A 17,258-nucleotide genomic window follows, 5' to 3' on the forward strand; every position below is an offset into this window, starting at 1 on the left:
TATTCATACATGATATATATCAAATTTTACTTTAGCATGTACAATTATAGAATTTTAGAAGTAGTATGTCACTCAGACTAAAATTGAAGGAATGGAAAAGGATATTCCATGCAACTGGAACCCCAAAGAAAGCTGGTGTAGCTATATTTATATCAGACAAATAGACTTTAAAATGAAGACTGTAGGGCTTCCCTGGTGGCGCGGTGGTTGAGAGTCCACCTGCCGATGCAGGGGACATGGGTTCGTGCCCCGGTCTGGGAAGATCGCATGTGCCTCAGAGCGGCTGGACCCATGAGCCATGGCCCATAGGAGACTGAACCAGACCTACCTGCTAGTGTTGGAGGGTCACCTGCAGAGGCAGGGGGTGGCTGTGGCTCACTACAGGGACAAGGACACTAGCAGCAGAAGTTCTAGGAAGTACTCCCTGGCGTGAGCCCTCCCGGAGTCCACCATTACCCCACTAAAGAGCCTGTAGGTGTCAGTGCTGGGTCGCCTCAGGTCAACCAACCAACAGGGAGGAAACCAGCCCCACCCATCAGCAGAAAAGCAGGTTAAAGTTTTACTGAGCTCTGCCCACCAGGGCAACACCCAACTCTATCCACCACCAGTCCCTCCCATCAGGAAGCTTGCACAAGCGTCTTAGATAGCCTCATCCACCAGAGGGCAGACAGCAGAAGCAAGAAGAACTACAGTCCTGCAGCCTGTGGAACATAAACCACATTCACAGAAAGACAGACAAGATGAAAAGGCAAAGGGCTATGTACCAGATGAAGGAACAAGATAAAACCCCAGAAAAACAACTAAATGAAGTGGAGATGGGCAACCTTCCAGAAAAAGAATTCAGAAAAATGATAGTGAAGATGATCCAGGACCTCAGAAAAAGAATGGAGGCAAAGATCGAGAAGATGCAAGAAATGTTTCACAAGGACTTTGAAGAATTAAAGAACAAACACCTAGAAGAACTAAAGGACAAAACAGAGATGAACAACACAATAACTGAAATGAAAAATATACTAGAAGGAATCAATAGCAGAATAACTGAGGCAGAAGAATGGATAAGTGACTTGGAAGACAGAACAGTGGAATTCACTGCTGTGGAAAAGAATAAAGACAAAAGAATGAAAAGAAATGAAGACAGCCTAAGAGACCTCTGGGACAACATTTAACACACCAACATTCACATTATAGGGGTTCCAGAAGGAGAAGAGAGACAGAAAAGGACCTGAGAAAATATTTGAAAAGATTATAGTTGAAAACTTCCCTAACATGGGAAAGGAAATAGCCACCCAAGTCCAGGAAGCACAGAGAGTCCCAGCAGGATAAACCCAAGGAGAAACACGCCAAGACACATAGTAATCAAATTGACAAAAATTGAAGACAAAGAGAAATTATTAAAAGCAACAAGGGGAAAATGATAAATAACGTACAAGGGAACTCCCATAAGGTTAACAGCTGATTTCTCAGCAGAAACTCTACAAGCCAGAAGGAGTGGCACCATATATTTACAGTGATGAAAGGGAAGAACCTATAACCAAGATTACTCTACCCAGCAAGGATCTCAGATTTGATGGAGAAATCAAAAGCTTTACAGACAAGCAAAAGCTAAGAGAATTCAGCACCACCAAACCAGCTCAAAAGCAAATGCTAAAGGAACTTCTCTAAGTGGGAAACACAAGAGAATAAAAGGACCTACAAAAACAAACCCAAAACAATTAAGAAAATTGTAATAGGAACATACATATCGATAATTACCTTAAATGTGAATGGATTAAATGCTCCAACCAAAAGACATAGGCTTGCTGAATGGATATTAAAACAAGACCTATATATATGCTATCTACAAGAGACCCACTTCAGACCTAGGGACACATACAGACTGAAAGTGGGGGAATGGAAAAAGATATTCCATGCCAATGGAAATCAAAAGAAAGCTGGAGTAGCAATACTCTTATCGACGAAATAGACTTTAAAATAAAGACTGTAACAAGAGACAAGGAAGGACAGTACATATTGATCAAGGGATCAATCCAAGAAGAAGATATAACAATTATAAATATCTATGCACCCAACATAGGAGCACCTCAATACATAAGGCAAATGATAACAGTTGTAAAAGAGGAAATCAACAGTAACACAATAATAGTGGGGGACTTTAACACCCCATTCATACCAATGGACAGATCATCAAGACAGAAAATTCATAAGGAAACACAAACTTTAAATGACACAATAGACCAGATAGATTTGATATTTATAGGACATTCCATCCAAAAACAGCAGATTACACTTTCGTCTCAAATGCACATGGAACATTCTCCAGGATAGATCACATCTTGGGTCACAAATCAAGCCTCAGTAAATTTAAGAAAATTGAAATCACATCAAGCATCTTTTCTGACCACAATTCTAGGAGATTAGAAATGAATTACAGGGAAAAAAACATAAAGCACACAAACACATGGAGGCTAAACAATACGTTACTAAATAATCAAGAGGTCACTGAAGAAATCAAAGAGGATATCAAAAAATACCTAGAGACAAATGACGACAAAATCACGACGATCCAAAAGCTATGAGATGCAGCAAAAGTAGTTCTAAGAGGGAAGTTTATAGCAATACAATCCTACCTCAAGAAACAAGAAAAATCTCAAATAAACAATCTAACCTCATATATAAAGTAACTAGAGAAAAAAGAATAAACAAAACCCAAAGCTAGTAGAAGGAAAGAAACCATTATGATCAGAGTAGAAATAAATGAAATAGAAACAAAGAAAACAATAGCAAAGATCAATAAAACTAAAAGCTGGTTCTCTGAGAAGATAAACAAAATTGATAAACCTTTAGCCAGATTCATCAAGAAAAAGAGGGAGAAGACTCACATCAATAAAATTAGAAATGAAAAAGGAGACGTTACAACGGACACCGCAGAAATACAAAGTGTCATAAAAGAATAGTACAAGGAACTCTATGCCAATAAAATGGACAACCTGGAAGAAATGGACAAATTCTTAGAAGGATGTAACCTTCCAAGACTGAACCAGGAAGAAATAGAAAATAAGAAAAGACCAATCACAAGTAATGAAATTGAAACTGTGATTAAAAATCTTCCAACAAACAAAAGTCCAGGACCAGATGGCTTCACAGGTGAATTCTATCAAGCATTTAGAGAAGAGCTAACACCCACCTTTCTCAAACTCTTCCAAAAAACTGCAGAGGAAGGAACACTCCCAACTCATTCTATGAGGCCACCATCACCCTGATACCAAAACCAGACAAAGATACTACAAGAAAAGAAAATTACAGACCAATATCACTGATGGATATAGATGCAAAAATCCTCAACAAAATACTAGCAAACAGAATCCAACAACACATTAAAAGGATCACACACCATGATCAAGTGGGATGTATCCCAGGGATGCAAGGATTCTTCAACATATGCAAATCAATCAGTGTGATACACCATATTAACAAATTGAAGAAGAAAAACCATATGATCATCTCAATAGACGCAGAAAAAGCTTTTGACAAAATTCAACACCCATTTATGATAAAAACTCTCCAGAAAGTGGGCATAGAGGGAAGCTACCTCAACATAATAAAGGCGATATACAACAAACCCACAGCAAACATCATTCTCAGTTGTGAAAAGCTGAAAGCATTTCCTCTAAGATCAGGAACAAGACAAGGATGTCCACTCTCACCACTATTATTCAGTAACGTTTTGGAAGTCCTAGCCATGGCAATCAGAGAGGAAAAAGAAATAAAAGGAATACAAATTGGAAAAGAAGAAGTAAAACTGTCACTGTTTGCAGATGACATGATACTATACATAGAGAATCCTAAAGATGCCACCAGAAAACTACGAGAGTTAATCAATGAATTTGGTAAAGTTGCAGGATACAAAATTAATGCACAGAAATCTCCTGCATTCCTATACACTAACAACAAAAGATCAGAAAGGGAAATTAAGGAAACAATCCCATTCACCATTGCAACAAACAGAATAAAATACCTAGCAATAAACCTACGTAAGGAGGTAAAGACCTGTACTCAGAAAACTATAAGACACTGATGAAAGAAATCAAAGATGGCACAAACAGATGGAGAGATATACCATGTTCTTGGATTGGAAGAATCAATATTGTGAAAATGACTATACTACCCAAAGCAATCTACAGTTTCAATGCAATCCATATCAAATTACCAATGGCATTTTTCACAGAACTAGAACAAAAAATTTTACAATTTGTATGGAGATACAAAAGACTCCGAATAGCCAAAGCAATCTTGAGAAAGAAAAATGGAGCTAGAGGAATCAGACTCCCTGACTTCAGACTATACTACAAAGCTACAGTAATCAAGACAATATGGTACTGGCACACAAACAGAAATATAATCAATGGAAATGGATAGAAAGCCCAGAGATAAACCCATGAATCTATGGTCAACTCATCTATGACAAATGAGGCAAGGATATGTAATGGAGAAAAAGTCTCTTCAATAAGTGGTGCTGGGAACACTGGACAGCTATATGTAAAAGAATGAAATTAGAACACCCCCTAACACCATACACAAAAATAAACTCAAAATGGATGAAAGACCTAAATGTAAGACCGGACACTAAAAAACTCTTAGAGGAAAACATAGGAAGAACACTCTATGACATAAATCACAGCAAGATCTTTTTTGACCCACCTCCTAGAGTAATGGAAATAAAAACAGAAATAAACAAATGGGACCTAATGCAGCTTAAAAGCTTTCTCACAGTAAAGGAAACTATAAACAAGATGAAAAGACAGCCCTCAGAATGGGAGAAAATAATTGAAAACAAATGAACAGACAAAGGATTAATCTCCAAAATATACAAATAGCTCATGCAGCTCAATATCAAAAAAACAAACAACTCAATCCAAAAATGGGTGGAAGACCTAAATAGACATTTCTGCAAAGAAGATATACAGATGGCCAAGAGGCAAATGAAAAGCTGCTCAACACTAATAGAGAAATGCAAATCAAAACTTCAATGAGGTATCACCTCACACCAGTTAGAGTGGACATCATCAGAAAATCTACAAACAACAAACGCTGGAGAGGGTGTGGAGCAAAGGGAACCCTCTTGCACTGCTGGGAATGTAAATTGATACAGCCACTATGGAGAACAGTATAGGGGTTCCTTCAAAAACTACAAATAGAATTACTGTTTGATCCAGAAATCCTGGGCACATATCCAGACACAACTATAATTCAAAAAGACACATGCAACCCTATAGCCAAGACATGGAAACAACCTAAACGTCCATCAACAGATAAATGGATAAAGAAGATGTGGTATAGATATACAATGGAATACTACTCAGCCATAAAAAAGAATGAAATAATGCCATTTGCAGCAACATGGACACAACCAGAGATTATCATACTAAGTGAAGTAAGTCAGAAAGCAAAAGACAAATACCATTATGTTATCACTTAAATGTAGTATCTAATACAAATGAACCTATCTACAAAACAGAAACAGAATCAAGGACATAGAGAACAGACTTGTGGTTGCCAAGGGGAAGGGGGGTGGGGGAGGGGTGGACTGGGAGTTTGAGGTTAGCAGATGCAAACTATTATATATAGGATGGATAAACAACAAGGTCCTACTGTATAGCACAGGGAACTATATTCAACATCCTATGATAAACCATAAAGGAAAAAATATTAAAAAAGAATGTGTATATATGTATAACTGAATCACTTTGCTGTAGAGCAGAAATTAATACGACATTGTAAATCAGCTATACTTCAATGAAAAACTGAATTAAAATAAAATCTATACCCCGCAAAGGCACTAGGCCCAGACTGTTACATGGGTGAATCTGTCTCAATAAAACGAATAATCTCTATTGTATTCCTAGATATTAAAAAGGAAAAGGCCCCTAACTCATTCTGCGAGGTGAGCACAAACACATACACACCAAATGCTACAAGCTGGCTTCTATGGGCCAAATCTTTCTTGCCAATTATGTTTAGATAGCATTTTTTAATGCTGAATATAAATGTTATGAGACCCAACATCCATTCTCCTATTACCACAGTCCCCTATTCTCTCTTTGTGAACCTCATCTACTCCACTTGACTCAACTTTTTAAAACAAATTTGGCTCCTCTAGGCATTTGAGTTTACAATTCTTACCACATACCAATTTCACTTGTGAATATGAAATTTTAAATTCTACCAAAATCTTAGCAAATCAAATCTAGCAGAGCAAAAAGAACAAGGCATTATAACTAAACAGAGCTTAGATTACAACTAGCTTATCATTAGAAAATTAATTCACAGTAGTCAGTATACTAATATATTAAAGAACCAAAAAATGGGGGAAAAAGGAAGTGGTATATCAATGAATCATTTAATACAGAGATTCTCAGGCTTTGGGGATCCATGGATGGGCTCCAAAGAGTCCATGACAACTTGCAATTCTAAGCACAATATTGGTGTATGGGTGGCGAGCTTCACAGACACATTAATTCTCAAAGAAGTCCACAATTCATGAATCCTTTCATATGTCGCAGCATTGTAATAGACTACTCTGAATTAAAATGATATTGCTGAAGGCCACGCTAAAAACAGGACAGAAGAATATATAATATCAATATTCATACTGATCCATTTTTAAGACAGATTCTTAAATTCGACTTCATTAAAAAGCATGACAGGCATACAATTGTTACTACAAATTGAAGGTTTCTGGTAACCCTGCATCAAGCAAGTCTATCAGTGCCATTTCCAACAGCATTTGCTCATTCTGTGTCTGTGTCACATTTTGGTAATTTATGCAGTAATTCAAATTTTTAACTATTATACTTGTTATGGTGATCTGTAATCAGTGATCTTTGATATTATTATTGTAATTGTTTTGTGGCGCCACAAAGCCATCCATATAAGATGGCAAACTTAATCCATACGTGTTGTGTGTGTTCTGACTGCTCCACTAACCAACCATTCCCCCATCTCCCTCCCTCCAGACCTCCCTGTTCCCTGAGACACACAGTATTGAAAGTAGGCCAATTTCGTGTTCAAGTGAAAGGAAGAGTACGGGTCTCTCATTTAAAGCAAAAGCTAGAAATGATTAAGCTTAGCGAGGAAGGCACGTCAAAACCCAAGATAGGCCCAAAGCTAGGCCTCTTTCACCAGGCAGTTAGCCAAGTTGTGAATGCAAAGGAAAAATTCTTGAAGAAAATAGGAAGTGCTACTCCAGTGAACACATGAAGGATAAGAAAGCAAAACAGCCTTATTGCTGATATGGAGAAGTTCTGGATAGAAGATCAAAACAGCCACAGACTCTCTTAAGCCAAAGCCTATTCCAGAGCAGGGCCCTAACTCTCTTCACTTCTATGAAGGCTGACAGAGGTGAGGAAGCTGCAGAAGAAATGTGTGAAGCCAGCAGAGGTTGGTTCATGAGATTTAAGGAAAGAAGCCGTCTCCATAACATCAAAGAGCAAAGTGAAGCAGCAAGTGGTGACGTAGAAGCTGCAGCAAGTTATCTAGAAGATCTAGCTAAGATATTTAAAAAGGGGGCTACACTCAACAACAGACTTTCAACGTATGAAACAGCCTTCTATTGGAAGAAGACACCATCTAGGGCTTTCACAGCTAAGGAGAAATGAATGCCTGGCTTCAAAGCTTCACAGGACAAGCTGACTCTCTTGTTAAGGGCTATTGTACTTGGCTTTAAGTTGCTCATTTAGCAATATGCTGATTTACCATTCTGAAAATCTGAGGACCCTGAAAGATGATGCTCAATCTACTCTGCCTATCTCTATCAATGGCACAACAAAGCCTATATGACAGCACAGCTGTTTACAACATTGTTTGCTGAATATTTTAAAACCACTGTTGAGACCTATTGCTCAGAAAAAAGAGATTTCTTTCAAAATATGACTGCTCATTGGCAACACACCTGGTCAACCCAAGAGCTCTGATGGAGATGCACAACAAGATTAACGACATTTTCATGCCTCCTAACACAACATCCATTCTGCAGCCATGGAGCAAGGAGTAATTTTGACTTTCAAGTGTTATTATTTAAGAAATACACTTTGTAAGGCTATAGCTAGAAATTCCTCTACTGGATCTGGGCAAATTCAACTGAAAACCTTTTGGAAAGGATTCACCATTCTAGATGCCATGAAGAACATTCATGATTCATGGGAAGAGGTCAAAGTATCAACATGCACAGGAGTTTGGAAGAAGTTGATTCCAGCCCTCATGGATGACTTGAGGGGTTCAAGACTCCAGTGGAGGAAGAAACAGCAGGTGTGGTGGAAATAGCAAGAGAACCAGAATTAGAAGTGGAGCCTGAAGATGTGACAGAATTGCTTCAATCTCCTGATAAAACCTGAACAGATAAGGAGTTGCTTCCTACAGTTGAGCAAACAAAAGGGTTTCTTGAGATGGAATCTACTCCTGGTGAAGATGCTGTAAAGACTGTTGAAATGGTAACAAAGAATTGAGAACATCACATAAATTTAGTTGATAAAGCAATGGCAGAGTTTCAGAGAATTGACTCCAGTTTTGAAAGAAGTTTTACTGTGGGTAAAATGCTATCAAACAGCCTTGCATGCTACAGAAAAACAGCTCCTAAAAGGAAGAGTCGATCGATGTGGCAAACTTGGTCGCTGTCTCATTTTGAGAAATTCCCACGGCCACCCCAGCCCTCAGCAGCCACCACCCTGATCAGTCGGCAGCATCAACATCGAGGCACAGCCCTCCAGCAGCAAAGAAATTATGACTCGCTGAAGGCTCAGATAATGATTAGCAATTTTTACCAATGAAGTATTTTTTAAATTAAGGTATGTACATTGTTTTTTAAGACATAATGCTATTGTACACTTAATAGACTACAGTATAGTGTAAACATAACTTTTCTATGCACTGGGAAACCAAAAATTCATGTGACTAGCTTTATCGCAATATTCTCTCTATTGTGGTATCTGGAACTGAACCTGCAACATCTCCAAGGTATGTCTGAACTTACTTCGAAGACAATCCTTCGGATATTTTTCACATACAGTGTCACATAATCATCGATGTAGGTAGACAGGTTGCTGGACTGTATATCATACCAATTCAACACCAGCGCTGCTTCATTTTCATTATTTCCGCTCCATGTGATGACGGAGGGATGAGATTTCAGTCTCCTGACCTAAAATTGAAGAAAACATAAAATAATTTTCAAATGCTCAACATAAGAGAGCTCAGAGTTGTAATTACTCATAAAGTTATAGCCACTGTCTTTCTGCACATGTATTTTTACGTGCCAGGAACTCATCAGAAAATGAGCAGTAATGTTACATGGGGGAAGACATTTTAAGAAAGCGCTGAGCTTCTTTTTATCTAGATTTTATAAACATTGAGAAAACAGGGTCCCTCTTCTCGCCATATAACTAAAGAAAATGTAATCCCTTTCATTAAAAGAGAAAAATAAATCAACCTCATCGTTATCTGACTTGCCACAAAAAGGTTCTAAGAAATACAAAACTCAGGAGACGTTACATTACAGGGCTTAGCTTCTCAAGAGCAAGTTGGAGTTTTCTGTGAAGAAACAAATGAGGCAGAACAAACACTACTGCTGAGAGAGGGACTGAAGTTCCCACACAGTTTCCACCAAGATCAGAAAACCAGGACAGTTAGAGAGGGTTTTAAAAGCAAGTGAGTACCAGAGACACTCTGAAAGTTAAGGACAAATATATGGAATATTCTAAAGGAAAAAAGATTAGGACATCAAGAGGCTGTCCCCTGAAATAACTATCAGTGTCCTGTCTTAAGAAATCAACTGGACTTCCCTGGTGGCACAGTGGTTAAGAATCCGCCTGCCAATGCAGGGGACACGGGTTCAAGCCCTGGTCCGGGAAGATCCCACATGCTGCGGAGCAACTGGGCCCGTGCGACAAAATTACTGAGCCTGTGCTCTACAGCCCGCGAGCCACAACTACAAGTAAGTCACTGAATATATCTAAACATAGAAGAAGAAATTAGGGAATCTGAAAATCCAGTTCTTCTGACACGCTGGAAGATGTAGCCCAGCAGAAGAAGGCAATTAAACCTCTTTGCCAACAATAGAGTGAGTCAACGGTCAAGAGAAATTCTTTTCAAACATGTTTTAGCAACATAACCTCACTGGTATTTATAGCTTCTCTTGCACTGTAATGGATGATTACGTGATGGATCCCAGCTGATGTTCTCTCCGTGGTCTCCGTTCAATATGCTAAGTAACCCATACATGAAGTAGAGATGCAGTAAGAATATCTTAAAGAGATATATCTCATTAAAAAAATTAAAGTCTTGTGTTTTTTCTTAACCAGTCTTATAAGCAGTATTTCCTTATTTGCCTCTGTATATGCCCACGTAAGTGAGGGCTGTGACCGACTGTGACAGGCGTGTTTATGGTACTGATGAAAGCACAAATACAGATACTGAAGAGACAAAAAGCTTCAGTGACTCTGTGCTACACACACCCTTCGAATTGACCTAGAATTTTCTGGTGAGCTTTACTTTAAAATTTTAATAAACTCTGCATTAAAAAGTTCTCCTCTTTAAAATATATAAAAGAACTGAAAACACATAGATATCATACTTTACTTGTGTGAAAGAAAATTAAACATAAAACTGACATGTTTACAACCTACATAACTATAATTAATATTTTAAAAGTTATTCATTCGTCCATCCATCTATACATCTGATGAATAATACAGCCAGATCATGGGGACATACAGGAAGGAACATGCCCTAGGCCTCAGGGATATTATAATTTTGATGCAGTGACAAAATATTGAAAATGTAATTTCAAGTGTGATGTATGTCACAAAGGGAAAATGACCTAATCTAGACTTGCAGACATAGAAAGCTTTTTCCCAGAGAGTCATGCCCAAGGTGAGACGGGCCAGAAAAACATGAGCGAGGTGGTCCACAGGAGAGGGTAATAGAGAAGGCGCTCCGGGGCACAGAGAGTACGGGGAAAATGGCGCTTGATGAGGCTGGAGAGGGAGGCTGAGACAGGATAGTGCATGGTGAGGACCTTTAATTTTATCTGGAGGGCTCTGAGCAAGGGATGATTCAATGTTCATTTTCTAAACTTCAGAAAACTACAGAAAACAAATTATGACATGGTGAACTATTATAAGGCAATCACACTTATAACACACAATCCAGCCAAAGAAAGAAAACTTTACCAAGCACCCCAGAAGCCCTCATGTACCCCTTCCTAATCGTAGCCCCTCCTTCCTTCCAAAAGTAACCACTATCTTGAATGTTACAACAATCTTTTTTTTTCATTTCTTTTGGGTTTTCACACAAAACTACATTCACAGACACTCCAATTACGAACTCGTGGATTTTAACATACTTGATGGATTTCGATCCACTGACATTCTTATCCTTATTGAATTTCAAGTTGTCCCACTTTTGGTTGGTCAGAGTCTCATCAAAGTTCTTTTAACATATCTTTGATAGCTTCCTTGTTATTGGTATGCCAAAATATTTCAGGATCATCTAGTATATTTCCTGTCCCAGACTTGGTATCAGCCATTTCTCTAAGAACCCTTCTCTTAGTGGGATTATTTCAATATAAGAATGCTCAATATGACTAGGTTGTTCACTGTTTCTAGGTCTTTTCAGCAGACAGAGCTAGGATATAATCACTTCTTTGCATTCATAGATCTATAAATATAAAAGTGTTTATATGTGGAATGTAAAAGAAATCAAGGAGTCAAGAATCACTTAAAATTTTTGACCTGAGAAATTCAAAGACTGGCATCGCCATTTATTGAGGTGGGGAAAACTGCAAGAAAAGCAAGTCTGGGGAAGGTAATATAAGTTTGGTTTGGACATGTTACATTTGAGATTCCTATTAGACCTCCAAGTAGAGGCACCAAGTAGGCAGCTGGATAATAAGAACGAGGAATTCAGCAGGTAAGTCAGGGCCAGGAATAAATCTGACAGTCATCAGCCAATAGGAAGAGTTAAAGTCATGAGACTGGGTGGAATCGCCTAGGTAGTCAATTACCTGACTGATTTTTTTCATGGGATTTAGTAAAGAGAACAACAAGAAGAAACAAGGAGAAGAAACTAAACACAACACTGTAAATCAACTATATTTCAATAAAATTTTTTTTAAAAAGAAGAAACAAGGAGAGGTTTAACAAAAGGCAGAACTAAAACTTAAGCCTTTACTTCTACTTGAAATGGTAATAACATACCTGGTAAGCAACTTCTGCTCTCACTGAATCCATGAAATCCTGATCAGTTGGGTAAAGCGCACAGGCAAACATAAAATCCTGCCATACCTATCAAATCAAATAAAAGGCAATATAGCACTTCCATAGATTTTACTGCACAGAAAGAAATTCTTCATTCTGAACTTTGGGCATTATCTTTCATGCAAATGAAAAATCAACTTAGCCCGATGAGTGTGATCATTTGAGCATCACAAAGCATGAGGTACTGGGAAAGGCACTCACAGACTCTCTGGAACTATAGGGAAACCTGAGAAGAGAAAATGTTAGGTAGGCAGAAAAGAAAAAGAAGAAAAGGGAATTCAAATAATGAAACAGTGCTTGTGCTGAGGGGAATATGAAATTCAGTAAGAAGCTTTCTCCCAACCCCTCCTCACTCCTGATTCACTCTGATTTTCACCAGGAATTTGTTACTGAGTGATGGCCCAGACTGTTAAGAAACATATTTTGTTTATAAAGGAATTAACTTCATGGCCAAAAGGATTACGACATGGACAGTTTAGAAATGAAACCACTTAAGTGCATTGCTAGGGAGGCCATTACGACACAGTAGTTGGCCTGACTCAGAACTTCAGTTCCACCATATACCCACTGTGTGAGTTTGGGCTAGTTAACTTCTCCACGTGTCAGTTTTCCTACCTGTAAAATGGGGATAGAGAACAACAGTAACTACCTCATAGAGTGGGCATGAAGCTAAAATAAAATAATAGCTGCAGAGCACTGAGAAAAACGCCTGGAATATTACAGAATATTGTCACATCATCATGACCATGAGCATTGTCAATATTATTAAAATTACTACTCTGCTATGAAGTGCTTTATATTTTAGAACTGTAATACTAGAACTAAAAGACTATATTTCCTTTGCTTAACCCTCACCAATGCAAACTATGTTCAGAGTACTTAATGACAATATTAAGCACAGCTATTAAAATTTAATTTTATCATTTTTCTTCTCTCTAGGTCTTGTTAGATCTCCTTAAAGTTAAAACTTTTTAATATTTTATTTTATGTTTTATGCTTACCCTCCTATCACAAAGATAATTACAAAGAAAATATAGATATATGCTTAGATATAACCAATATGCAGAATGTCTATCATTTAAAATAATTATGATATTCACTATCAACTATGGCTCAGGGTTTGCGAGATGCCATTTATTCCTTTGCAGAAAAGTGGAACATCATTCCTGGCTCTGAGAAAAGAAGGAATGGGCTATGATATCACTTATATGTGGGATCTAAAATATGACACAAATGAATTTATTTATGAGACAGAAACACAGACATAGAAAACAAACTTATGATTATCAAAGGGGAAGGAGCTGGGAAAGGATAAATTAGGAGTTTGGGATTAGCAGATACAAACTACTATATATAAAATAGATAAACAACAAGGTCCTACTGTATAGCATAGGGAACTATATTCAATATCCTGTAATAAACCATAAAGGAAAAGAATATGCATATATATGTATAACTCAATCACTTCACTGTACACCTGAAACTAGCATAACATTGTAAATCAACTACACTTCAATGAAAAAAAAAACACAAAGGAATAGGCAATATCACCCACTCAGAACACTGGAGGTCAAACTGAGGATACAGTAACAAATCAACAAAGAAAATAATGAGCTGTCAATTACTCACCATTATTCCTAGTTCATCACAGAGTTCATAGAATTCATCCTGCTCATAAATTCCTCCTCCCCAAACCCGGAGAGCATTCATGTTAGCATCCACAACAGACTGCAAAAGGAGCCGTAATCTACAGAAGAAGTTTTAAAAACAAATGCCAATTTGAAACCTTGGGGATGTTAAAAGAAAAAAATAAATAAATAAAACCACACTGTGGTTGATAAACACATTTCAAATAGCTGTTAGAAGGACACATTTTTAAATTATGATGGTTTGGATACAACGCTAAGTGAAGAAAGTGAGACAAAATTATATACACATTAACTGTAACCACATTAAATAAACAAACCTACAGAAAAATTACGGGTGAAATCTTTTCTCTGCCTTCCAAATTTCAATCATGCTATTACACTATTTTTAAAACTAAATTTTTGTTTGTTTTCTTTTTGTTTTTTCTATATGTATTTTTTAAATATCTTTATTGGAATATAAATGCTTCACAATGTTGTGTTAGTTTCTGTTGTACAACAAAGTGAATCAGCTATAAGTATACATATATCCCCATATCCCCTCCCTCTTGAGCCTCCCTCCCACCCTCCCTATCCCACCCCTCTAGGTCAACACAAAGCATTGAGCTGATTTCCTGGTGCTATGCAGCTGCTTCCCACTAGCTATTTTACATTTGGTAGTGTATATATGTCAATGCTACTCTCCCACTTCATCCCAGCTTGCCCTTCACCCCCTGTGTCCTCAAGTCAGTTCTCTAGTTCTGCATCTTTATTCCTGCCCTGCCACTAGGTTCATCAATACCGTTTCTTTAGATTCCATATATGTGCATTAGCATACAGTATTTGTTTTTCTCTTTCTGAATTACTTCACTGTATGACAGACTCTAGGTCCATCCACCTCATTACAAATAACTCAATTTCGTTCCTTTTTATGGCTGAGTAATATTCCATTGTATATATGTACCACATCTTCTTCACCCATTCATCTGTCGATGGACACTTAGGTTGTTTCCATGTCCTGGCTATTGTAAACAGAGCTGCAATGGATATTGTGGTACGCGACTCTTTTTGAATTATGGTTTTCTCAGGGTATGTGCCCAGTAGTGGGATTGCTGGGTCATATGGTAGTTCTATTTGTAGTTTTTTAAGGAACCTCCATACTGTTCTCCATAGTGGCTGTAACAATTTACATTCCCACCAACAGTGCAAGAGGGTTCCCTTTTCTCCACACCACCTCCAGCATTTATTGTTTGTAGATTTTTTGATGATGGCCATTCTGACTGGTGTGAGGTGATACCTTATTGTAGTTTTGATTTGCATTTCTCTAATGATCAGGAATGTTGAGCATCCTTCCATATGTTTGTTGGCAATCTGTATGTCTTCTTTGGAGAAATGTCTATTTAGGTCTTCTGCCCATTTTTGGATTGGGTTGTTTGCTTTTTTGATATTGAGCTGCATGAGCTGCTTGTAAATTTTGGAGATTAATCCTTGTCAGTTGCTTCATTTGCAAATATTTTCTCCCATTCTGAGGGTTGTCTTTTCGTGTTGTTCATGGTCTCCTTTGTTGTGCAAAAGCTTTTAAGTTTCATTAGGTCCCATTTGTTTATTTTTGTTTTTATTTCCATTTCTCTAGGAGGTGGGTCAACAAGGATCTTGCTGTGATTTATGTCATAGAGTGTTCTGCCTATGTTTTCCTCTAAGAGTTTTACAGTGTCTGGCTTACGTTTAGGTCTTTAATCCGTTTTGAGTTTATTTTTGTGTATGGTGTTAGGAAGTGTTCTAATTTCATTTTTTACATGTCCAGTTTTCCCAGAATCATTTATTGAAGAGACTGTCTTTTCTCCATTGTATATTCTTGCCTCCTTTGTCAAAGATAAGGTGACCACATGTGCGTGGGTTTATCTCTGGTCTTTCTATCCATTTCCATTGATCTATATTTCTGTTTTTGTGCCAGTACCATACTGTCTTGATTACTGTAGCTTTGTAGTATAGTCTGAAGTCAGGGAGCCTGATTCCTCCAGCTCCGTTTTTCTTTCTCAAGATTGCTTTGGCTATTTGGGGTCTTATGTGTTTCCATACAAACTGTAAAATTTTTTGTCCTAGTTCTGTGAAAAATACCATTGGTAATTTGATAGGGATTGCACTGAATAGAACTACCATATGACCCAGCAATCCCACTACTGGGCATATATCCTGCGAAAACCATAATTCAAAAAGATACATGTACCACAATGTTCATTGCAGCACTATTTACAATTGCCAGGACATGGAAGCAACCTAAATGCCCATAACAGATGAATGGATAAAGAAGATGTGGCACATATGTACAATGGAATGTTATTTTCTGCATCTATTGAGATGATCATATAGTTTTTGTTTTTTTTTTTTTTGGGGCTTAGTTGCTCCGTGGCGTGTGGGATCTTCCCGGACCAGGGCTTGAACCCATGTCCCCTGCACTGGCAGGTGGATTCCCAACCACTGTGCCACCAGGGAAGCCCGATCATATAGTTTTTATCCTTCAGTTTGTTAATATGGTGTATCACATTGACTGATTTGCATATGTTGAAGAATCCTTGCATTCCTGGGATAAACCCCACTTGATCATGGTGTATCATCCTTTTAATGGGTTGTTGGGTTCTGTTTGCTAGTATTTTGTTGAGGATTTTTGCATCTATGTTCATCAGTGATACTGGCCTGTAATTTTCTTTCCTTGCGACATCTTTGTCTGGTTTTGGTATCAGGGTGATGTTGGCCTCATAGAATGAGTTTGGGAGTGTTCCTCCCTCTGCTATATTTTGGAAGAGTTTGAGGATAGGTGTTAGTTCTTCTCTAAATGTTTGACAGAATTTGCCTGTGAAGCCATCTAGCCCTGGGCTTTTATTTGTTGGAATATTGTTAATCACAGTTTCAATTTCATTACTTGTGATTGGTCTGTTCATGTTTTCTATTTCTTCCTGTTTCAGTCTTCGAAGGTTGTCCTTTTCTAAGAATTTGTCCATTTAATCCAGGTTGTCCATTTTATTGGCATAGAGTTGGTTGTAGTAGTCTATTACACTTTGTATTTTGGCAGTGTCAGATGTTACTTCTCCTTTTTCATTTCTAACTCTGTTGGTTTGAGCCTTCTCCCTTTTTTTCCTGATGAGTCTGGCTAATGGTTTATCAATTTTATCTTCTCAAAGAACCAGCTTTTAGTTTTATTGATATTTGTTATTGTTTCCTTCATTTCTTTTTCCTTTATTTCTGATCTGATCTTTCTGATTTCTTTCCTTCTGCTAACTTTGGGGTTTTTTTGTTTTTCTCTAATTGCTTTAGGTATAAGGTTGGT

General features: G+C 37.7%; 1 protein-coding gene across 3 annotated transcripts in view; it reads right to left on the bottom strand.

Moving 5' to 3' along the window:
• Window positions 1-17,258, bottom strand: part of MANBA (mannosidase beta) — a 137,484-nt gene that overhangs the window by 69,461 nt on the left and 50,765 nt on the right. For all 3 annotated transcript variants that reach the window (XR_003795571.1, XM_029235140.1, XM_029235141.1), the window contains exons 9-11: window positions 13,938-14,055; window positions 12,249-12,335; window positions 9,026-9,193 (exon numbers count right to left, since the gene is read on the bottom strand). Coding sequence is in view for 2 of the 3 variants with exons in the window: in XM_029235140.1 (XP_029090973.1) it covers window positions 9,026-9,193; window positions 12,249-12,335; window positions 13,938-14,055 (373 nt within the window). In the remaining variant the exon portion in view is untranslated. The remainder of the gene's footprint in view (window positions 1-9,025; window positions 9,194-12,248; window positions 12,336-13,937; window positions 14,056-17,258) is intronic.

The sequence above is a fragment of the Monodon monoceros genome, unplaced genomic scaffold, assembly GCF_005190385.1.
Source record: "Monodon monoceros isolate NGI ecotype Baffin Bay Population unplaced genomic scaffold, NGI_Narwhal_1 Super_Scaffold_20, whole genome shotgun sequence".
In the NCBI taxonomy this organism is placed as follows: Eukaryota; Metazoa; Chordata; class Mammalia; order Artiodactyla; family Monodontidae; genus Monodon; species Monodon monoceros.